Source organism: Fundulus heteroclitus, chromosome 12 (genome assembly GCF_011125445.2).
Source record: "Fundulus heteroclitus isolate FHET01 chromosome 12, MU-UCD_Fhet_4.1, whole genome shotgun sequence".
NCBI lineage: Eukaryota > Metazoa > Chordata > Actinopteri > Cyprinodontiformes > Fundulidae > Fundulus > Fundulus heteroclitus.
The window spans coordinates 32,044,582-32,054,768 of record NC_046372.1 but is presented as its reverse complement, the minus strand read 5'-3'; the positions used below and the strand labels follow the sequence as shown (position 1 = coordinate 32,054,768).

Below are 10,187 nucleotides of genomic sequence, written 5' to 3'. Positions count from 1 at the left end.
TTGATAGATAAGGTGATTCCCACCCAGAGCATGAGCGACAGAGGGGGGTGTGGGAGGGACCGGCCCACTGACCAACCCTCTGACCAGTCGGTCCAAATGGCAGGGACTGGTCAGGCTTTACGGGCCTTCAGCTCTCACAGAACTCTGATTTTTTTCATTACCTTTTCTGAATATATAATGTATTGACTACTCTTAGAATGGAAGGACCATTTCACCCAGTATAACAAAAAGTGTTTCTGAATAGGATTGCCAACAATATAGCTTTAGCTGGGGTCAAGATATTTAGTTCAGACTGAACACATCTAAATAAGTGTCCTGCTTTTTATCTGGTGTTCTGCTTCATCAGACGTAGATGCAGGTTTTTAACAGAGCAGTTTTGCAACCTACAGACCATTCGACCTCGGGTCTATTTCTCTGCCTAATTAACATGGGATCTAGATCTAAACATTGGCCAATTTAATAGGCTAACTAAACTTAGGGACAGTTTTTGATGTTGGCCATATGGGCAGTTGCCCAGGATAGGGCAGCACAATAGCGCCATGTTACAGAAGTTATTTTTTTGTGTGTTATTTTGGCCCTGGACAAGTTTTATATTGTGTTGATGCATGTGCAGTCAACAGGAAGCGAACACTTTAGTTTGCTTCACATGCTCCCCACCCCGTGCTAGTAGTTGAGAATATAGGGAGACCGGACTTTCAATGCTGTCATTCACACTAGCCGTGTTTTTATCAACTTTCTTTTTTTTGCGCATTTTGAAATATCGAATGAGGAAAGGTTGATGATATTGGCAAAATGTGAAATTCCTCAATTTCCCCCCCCCCCCCCCTCAGAAAAAAGGTTTTTGGATTTTGTGAAAAAGACTTCATGAACCAAACGGAGGATGGAAACACATTTACTGAGTAAGTTCTGCTGTAGAGAACATTTACCTCATTATTAATACAAATCCGCACGAAACGTTCATGTGTCAAGCATAAATACACCCCACTACATGTAGAAGTAGAAAACACAATTTTTTCCAACATTTAAGCCTCTTATTTTCTTTCAAGAGGGATGGCGATTTCTGTCCGGGAACTGTTAACAGTTTGTTGATCATGGTGATCTTTTTGGACCGAATCATAAAGATGTCTATATTTAAAAACCCCGCCAGAAGGAACAGTTGCTCGTCCACCATATTTTTTCACACGGGACTGTCCATGTGAAATTTTCCCAGGTGTGTGGTGCGGAAACTTTTGGGCATGCACGGGACTTGGAAGCCAAAATGACGTAATATGGCTGAACAGACCAATAAACCAATCAGGCATAAACCAGGCACTCTGCCTTTATGAGTACATGATGTGGTGGTGGCGCGGAAAGGTGGAGCTGCTTAAAACATGGATATCTAAAAGTCAAGCAGGTTGCGTGACAGCAAGTGTGTTCTACTTCTTTAATAAGAATGCCATATGAACAACAAACCCTGAGGAACCATTCATGCTGTACTCATTGTTTCCAAAGCATTTCCTTCATCTGATTTACAAAATTCTAAAATAATCTTTCGAGTTGATAATTAAGTCAATAACAACTTTTATAATGTCTTAATTTGTCATGGATATGATCCACATTAAAGCAAATTGCATAAAATATAATAAAAAACAGTCGATACATTAATCAGCAATATAAAAATGGCTAAAACTATAAAACTAAATGAGTAATAATATGGATAGAGTAAAATTAAAAGCAGTTCCATTGTTTCCTGTTTTGGTTTAAACATCTGACTGCAAATGTTTTTAGCAGCTGAGCAGTCCTTGCTCCTACGGAGCTGCATTAATGTGAAGGGACAGTAAACTAGTCAAAAGTAAAATCTACATTTGTTAAAAACTGTACAATTCTAGTAACGCATGTCCTAGAACCAGCTTCACTTTTTCTGGTCACCACACTCCTCTGTCCCCATCGGTTACTGACCTCGGAGGTAAAATGGACTCTCACCCCACCTCACCAGAATCTCATGTAAACCAACTATGCAAGATCTCCTTTGATTTCCTTTGTAACAACTTTGCTCCACTCTCGCCCTACCAGATGCAGAAAACAAGATCCACGTCTTTGTTTCTTCTCAACTGGACCATTGTAGTTCCCCCATTTCTTGGGATCTCAAGCATGAGTCTTCAGAGGCTCCAATATGCTAAAACTCTGCAGCTAGGATCCTGATGAGAGCGTGAACATTTTAATCTTTTATAATCAGATACTATTATAACTTTTACTGAACTTTAACTTGTACTTAGCTTTAATCTTGTTTTTAAAATCCTGCTCACCAATTTTGATAATGCAATATGCTGCACAAATAAAACTATTATTATTATTAGTATCATCATTTTATTTCTCTCCAATTCTAATAATACAGTTACTAACTGGCTGGATTACAATTTGTAGCAGCCAACAAACAAAAGGGCAAGAACTTCAAAACTTTTCAAAGTTTATATTTTTGGAAGAAAAAAAGGCATTATGCTTTTCTAGAAAGCAGGATACATGTGCACAACTGAACAGTTTAGCAGACAAAAAGGAAGAGACTTGATTGTAGTGCTTTGATGAGGGTCTATTGAAGCAGGGGATGACGCAAGTCTAGACATCAGTGAAAGACCTATTATGGCTTAGAAAATCAGAATTAACTTATGTTATTTCATCAGCTTCATGCTGCATTGCTCTGTTTTTATAACAGTGTGCATCCCTGTCAGATAAGGTGTTGTGTATGATCGTATCTGAGATTATTTACAAATCAAATAGCCGCACTGCATATGCCTAAATTAGAAATTATTGTCTTTTCTGTTCTGAGCTGAACGAGGAGTAACTCTAACAGTTGGTGGTTTTTAAAATGTCTTTTTCAAAATAATATGGTAGTAAATCATAAGGCTTTGTAGGCAGCAGTTGTAGTTTGAAGATTTGAGGCTCCCTCTAGTGGGGGAGGACCTTCTTTTCACACAGAAAAAAAAAATCCCTGAAAGTCCACCCAGGCATATTAGAGAAGCAAACATTTAGCCATTGCAGGTTTAATGTTAGACCTAAAAATTAATGAATGAATAAATGAATAAATAAATAAATAAATAAATAAATAAATAAATAAATAAATAAAGGAAATATATTGTAAACATTCCAAATATTGTTGGGGGTGAGTTTGTTCAATTTCACACCTAATTTATGATCTGAGACTGTTACTTAACTTGTGAATGTCATGGCTGTTTCTTTTTAATAAAAAGAAAAAGAAAAAAAGAAAATAATCAAATACAATTGTTTTCCTAACCAATGAAGCTCATTTTCAGCTATTCCAGAACAAAATGGGCAAATGATCCAATAAGATTAATACCTATATGATTTTAAAGCACAGAGGAGGACTCATCATGCTCAGGGCTAATGTTTTAGACAACAGGAGGGGACACTTTTCATTGACTGATGGCAACATTGAAATGAGAGATTCAATGAAATGCTTGAAAATGCAAACATGTAGCTTGTAAACATTAAAGCATCACAATTTTTTTTAGTTAAGGTCATTTGAGTCAGATGAGCCATTTGAGCTAAAGAAGTTACAACGTTTCCTGTCACGTTTATACAGAGATGAATTTATCATAATTAGTAGCTTATCTTTCATCCAAGCAAGTAAAACTGTCCAGAAAAATTGTAAATTAACACAACAGAATTCAGTAAAGAAAGAAAAACATCTCTGAAAAGCTTGACTGCGGTTATTATATTATATATATATATATATATATATATATATATATATATATATATATATATATATATATACACACACACACAAAAAACGCTCTCTCACCCACCCCTCATACTCCTGAAGCAGGGTGGGTGGCTCTCCATTTCTCAAGCTCAGGTCCTCTACTAGAGCCCTGAGAGCTTGAGGGTTCTTCTTAGGATCTTAGCTGTTCCTAAGGTTTCACTCTTCTGGACTGAGATGTCTGATGTTTCTCCAGGTATCTGATGAAGCCACTTCTCCAGAGTGGGGGTTATTGCCCTGAGTGCTCAGATGACCACAGTCATTACTGTTGTTTTCATTTTCAAGGCTCTCTCTAGTTCTTCCCTGAGCCCTTGGTATTTTTCCAGTTTCTTGTGCTCTTTCTAGTTCCTGACATTTCCATCACTCAAGATGGCCACATCAAGCTGTCCTCTGATGCTTATCAATGTCCGGTTGGTTGGCCATTACCATTTTGTCTGTTTGTATCTTGAGGTCCCACAGGATCTTAACTCTGCCATTCTCCACCAGCTTGGGAGGTGACTCCCATTTTGACCTGGAGGTCTCCAGTCTGTATTGTAAACAGATGTTTCTGTACACTATACCAGCTACTTGGTTATGACGTTCCATGTATTCCCTCCCTGTTAGTACCTTACACCCTGCTGGGAGATGCTGGATGGTTTCTGGGGCCTCTTTGCATAGTCTGCACCTTGGATCTTGCCTTGTGTGGTAGATCTGAGCCACTATTGCTCTGGTAGTCATGGCCTGCTCCTGTGTTCCCATGATCAGTGCTTCTGTGCTGTCCTTCAGTCCAGCTCTCTCTAACCATTGGTAGGATTTGGTCATATCAGCCACTTCAGCTATCTGTCGGTGGTACATCCCATGCAGAGGTTTTTCCTCCCATGATGGTTCCATCAGTTCCTTCTCTTCCAGCTTCCAATGTCTGAGACATTCACTGAGCGCTTCATCCCTGGGAGCCATCTGCTTGATATATTCTTGGAGCTTGGATGTTTCATCTTCAATTGTGGTTCTGATGCTCACTAGGCCTCTGCCTCCTTCTTTGCACTTAGTGTGTAGCCTGTGGATGCTGGATTTGGGGTGGAATCCACCATGCATGGTGAGTAGCTTGTGTGTCTTAACATCAGTGGTCCAGGTGTATAATCTGAATGCAACCCTTTTTTAATTCAGTCAACCTCATTTTCAGTCAGACTGAGCAAAGGGGTGAAGGATGCAATGACCTTATAGGTGCCACTTCTTATTTAATAGGAAGCAAACAATGAAATCCACATAAAGTATTTTAAACCAAATAAATGTATTTTTAATCAATCGACCTTACTTCTAACTACATTGAGCAAAACAAAATGATAATGGGCCTAATCACACAAAGACCTTTATCTTTGTCTGAGAAAAGAAATACCACTAGAGAGGAAAACATCATCACACCAAAATGGCTGAAAATGGAACCACCTACCACAGAAGAATGGCTTGCTATTGTGCACAAGATTTATATAATGGGAAAGATCACGTTTCCTCTCAGGATACAAAAAGACACATTTTAAAGTATTTGGTTAAAATGGTCTGAGTATGTAACGCCGGTAAGATCGGACTTCGTGTAAAACCACATCCTTCCACCCATTCCCCTTAATTTAGAATACAGTAGGGTGTTCTTACCAAGGTATCTGGCTGTCTCTCTATTACTTTCTGTTTTATTTTTGATTTATTTCCTTGTCTTTATATTTTTCTCTTTTCTCAATGGTGTTCTCAAGTTTTTCTGTTTGTTAGAACGGGCTGTTTGCTCTGGAAATGTTAAATCAACAGCAAAAGAAATAAAACGAAAATGACAAAAAAAAAAAGAAAGAAAGAAAGGAAAACATATGCGGATCAAACATAGGTTTCACCACTGCTTTCATATGTGACTTACATGAAACTTCAAAAAAAAATAGAATAGGAAATAAGAGATTCTGAAATGCAAGCATAAAGCTTTCACAAGCTGTGCTGTAATGTTGACCTGCAGGTACCTAAAACTGGTCTTTCAAAGGTCTGACAACACATCCGCTATGGCATACCATTATTCCAAGGGATCATCTTAGTTTTGGATGAAGCTGTAAGAAACAGTATAAAACAACTCTGCTGTTTACTTCAGAAAACAGCACAGAAGCCTGACAAATGTATCGTTAAGTAACAACAAATCTCTAGCCGTCATTACAGACAATGAAATAACAGGAGCAACGGCAGAAGACTGATGGCATACCAACTCTCAGCCGCTCAAAGAAAACATTGTCACCACATAGTTTAAACTGTGGAAGACAAATGTCTTCCTGGGCTGAAAGGTCGGAAGCTCTGGCGATGTCACGTCTGATGTGCAGCTATGCGCTGACATATCTGTGAGGTGAATGCTTAACACACAATAACCTGAAAAGGAAAGGTCACTAGTTTCAACAGACAGCAATCATGGGGATTGTTAGAGAATCAGAGTCAGGATCATCTTCCTCCCGTATCGTTGCAGAATAAGGGCAGATGACTGCATCGGTGTGCTCGCTCAAAAGAGCAGTTTCAAATGTAACCCCCCACCAGAGCAACACGCGCGCTGACTCTTACCGCTCGCTTTGTTTATGCTTGTGTCATCACGTAGAGCGCACCAAGCTTCCTCTTCGGACAAGCGAAAGAGCTTTGGAGAAAAACCAACCACGTGTGGGATGTGCTCCTTTAGTCATCCGCGGTTTAAAATACAGTTAAGGAAAAAACTTGCGCTTCTCTCAAACTGAAAACACATTTTTCTGAAAATGTCACCCCAGAAAAAGAAAAGAGATATGTTGTCTAGACAATAGGATAAAAGATCTCTTTACAGTTCAACATACCTGAGCCAGTCGCAGACAAGGTCGGGGTGAGGCATATCTTACAAAAGGATCTTAATACTGTGTTGACATGACAGCAGGTCAGAGAGGAAGTCGAGCAGATGTGCTCTTCCCATAAACGCTCATAAGAGGACACGACGCATTTAAATCGCTGCGGTAGCAAATAAAAACGTTAACTGCATGAGTGATGATGTTTTGACTTCACTAAAGCGGGGATGACACAAGGCCGTGTCAGCTTCACGGCATGGTTGATGCACACACAGAGTCACCGGGACCAGAAGGTGGCAGCGGGGTCGTGTTTGTCATACCCAGAATCACGGATCTCCTAACGAAGCATTAAATCCCAGAGCAACGCCGACACCTCCAGAAAACATCTCAGTCGCTGGAGAGGGGTCAGGCCGTGGCACAGAGAACAACAAATAAACATCTAGCCATCGATGAGTGCATCCATTCAGGAGCCGGCCTCCATGTGTCCAACTCATTAGTGCTGGGGAGGGCTTGACCACCCACTCTGACCCCCACCCATTCCCACTCTACACTTGTGCTGCAGACAGAGGTGTCTCCCCGAGGCCGCTGGGCGACTGCACTGAGCTGATGGGTTTGTGGGGATAAAGACATAAATCCATTTAACTGCTGTGGCACCAAATACTTAAAGAGTATTTGTGTCTGGAGGAGAAGATTTTTATCTCTCGTGCTTTCACCACAGAAGAGCTATGGCTTAAAGGTTTTATACCACATTTTTAAGTATATAACCATACATTGCAAAAACATTCATACTGAGTATTGTTCATATAACAACCAAAGCTTCTGTGTCTTATACCAGGATTTTATGAGATACCAACACAAAATAGCACGTGTGTGGTTTCGTTTCATTCGTTTCACGGAGCTAAATGCAGGGCAATCCTTGAACAAAACTCTTGAAAGAGGCTGCAGGCAGAAGTTCAGTGTCTAGTAGCAAAAATAAACGGGAGAATGTGGGGAAGGAACTGGACATTGTTTACAAATGCTCTCCATCTAAATTCACTGAACATGAGCTACTTTGAAAGAGAGAATGGGCATAATTTCAGTCTACCTGTGTAAAGTTGGTAGACACAAACAAAGTTATACTGGGTGGTCATAAATGCACTCCACACTTTTCAGATTTCTACTTGTAAAATTATTTTGTACATTGTGATTCCTTTTCCTTTTGCCTCCCAGTTATATTAAATATGGGTATGTATGTCACACAACATCCTGATAAAGTACAGTGAGTTTTGAGGGTATTATAAGACAACTTGTGAAAAAATTGATGGATGTGAATTTTACAAGGCAGTGTCCAGTGTTCATACCCATTACTGTAGCATAATATCCTTTTTGATGATTTCTTTTATCAGTTAATACGTTCATACAAGGTATAAAAATTTGCTTTAAACAAATTACTGCTAAAACAAATTAGAAACAGACAAATGTGCACTTTTCCTTATATTGTTAAGTATTAATGTTTTTAACATATGCAATTCTCAAGGACTAAGAAATGGTCTTACAGGTCTTACAACAAAAACGCACTTTGCAAATGCAGAGGTTTTTACTTTTTAAAAGACTTTATATGTAGTTTTCCAACCACACAATGAAACACATTTAAAAAAAAGTAAATCATGACAATAATATCAAAGGTGCATGTGTGTATTTAAAGTTACTATGTAATAAGAAGAAATATACCTTGAATTGTTTTTGTCAACAGGTTTTTCCAGAAATCAGGCTATAATGAGGTCTGAAGTTTGATGTGTTCACATGCTGCCGGAGATTTTTTTTTGCCTGATACTCTTTTTTTTTTCTATCCTAAAAAATTAACGCTCTCCAGAAATCTCATTAAATACTAAAAAAAGAATAAATGAAATTTGAAAAAAAGAACACCAAAATCATTAAAACCTTAAAAATAAACAAGTACAACACAGGTTTTTGATGAGGAATGATGATTCCAGTCAAGTTAATCCATAGAAGTCTACAGAATGAGAGCTGGCTTGGCCCGCCCTCTTTACTTTAGCCTGGCTGAACCCGCCCACACCCTTTAGATAAATTCAAACCTCCTGAGTGCGTGGGGGACACACACACACGCTGTTTCTATTGCACCTCAGCCTTCTGCTACCGACAGGTCTCCGGTTTCTGGGATTACTGAATGGAAATGTCTGGTGCAGTCAAACCTGTGACCTCTTTCCTCATCGAGGACATCCTGTCCACTAAGGACTCCAAGAGACTGGATGGCAAATGCAGCTCACCGAGGAGGGAGACATTTACAGATTGGAGAGGGGAATCGGACAAGCTGTCAACAGACCTCTATCCTCAGGAGTCCACCTATGGAATGCAGACAGGTGAGCGCTGACATGCTTGAAATAAGGTTAAGGATAGGGAATCTGTCAACGGTTTCCCGTGGTATGTTGACTGGACTGGTTTAATCAACATAGTTTGGGATTTAGGGAATGGCTGCATTTTGTCATGAAAATTTTGCTTCAACATGTGCCTTTTCCTGCGTGTAGTTTACAGTGTTCATGAACCTAACAAACCTTTTGTATGCAGACCGAAACAACAAAACAGCACGCGTGTTTAACGGCATCTGTCTGCTCTGTCCACACAGAATCCGCGGACACATCCCGTCCCAGCTCCTCGGAGTCAAGCTTCTCCTCCATGGGAAAACAGAAGCGGTCCAGGGCGGCCTTCACGCACCTCCAGGTGCTTGAACTGGAGAAAAAGTTCAGCCACCAGAAATACCTGTCAGCCCCAGAGAGGGCCCACCTGGCCAGCACCTTGAGACTGACTGAGACCCAGGTGAAGATCTGGTTTCAGAACCGACGGTACAAAACGAAGCGAAAGCAGCAGACTGCAGAACTCTGTAGGGATGTGTACAAAGCGGAGGGCCTGGGCTTAAGAGAGGATTTGGTCAGAGCATCACTAATAACTTCCTTCTGCAAAGCCTACCAGTACAGACCCTACCTGTTGGACTACAGTGGAGCCTGGGGGCCGATGTTATGGTAAAACATGTCGTGTCATGTACTAATTAGCCAACGCCAAGGGACCCCGGACTCAAAGTTTCCTCTCTTCTATCTGACACATCGAGTGAATCGAGTACACGCTTCTCTTTTCATATAACAACGTTGTCAAAGAATCAAACCGTGTGCTGTACGGGCATGCCATGTGATTGCACGGCGACCTGAATGAAACTGCTTGAAATTGTTGATTATTTCAGTAATAAATTATTTTTTCTGAAGCTTTTCTTTAAGCTTTTTGTAAAAAAAAAAAAAAAATACCTTAATGCAAGAACTTTCTCTAACTACCGTGTATTTCATAAACATTTTAGATAACATCATGTTCCACTTTGCTTCCTAAAACACGATAGACACATAATCATAATTAAACTGCAAATTGAAATTAAAGGGAGTCTCTGAAAGGAGCCGGTGAAAATAATGCATCCAAGACAAAAGGAACCCCTTGAAGTGGTTAAATCTGTGAAGCAACACAGTATTTCACTGGAAACATTTAAACTATCTGCATGGAGTTACACCCAGTGATCAAACTGATACGCTGCAAGACTGTATCTGCTACTGCTGAAGAATGAGAGTTGATTCCTAAAAAGAGCCCCTGATCAG

At 40.0% G+C, this 10,187-nt stretch overlaps 1 protein-coding gene across 1 annotated transcript; it reads left to right on the top strand.

Moving 5' to 3' along the window:
- The first annotated feature begins 8,649 nt into the window (after positions 1-8,649).
- nkx3-1 (NK3 homeobox 1) lies at positions 8,650-9,788 on the top strand. Its single transcript, XM_012863272.3, has 2 exons — positions 8,650-8,915; positions 9,179-9,788. Exons 1-2 carry the CDS (start codon positions 8,723-8,725, stop codon positions 9,574-9,576), a joined length of 591 nt encoding a protein of 196 aa, XP_012718726.2. The 5' UTR covers positions 8,650-8,722; the 3' UTR covers positions 9,577-9,788.
- Positions 9,789-10,187: the final 399 nt, after the last annotated feature.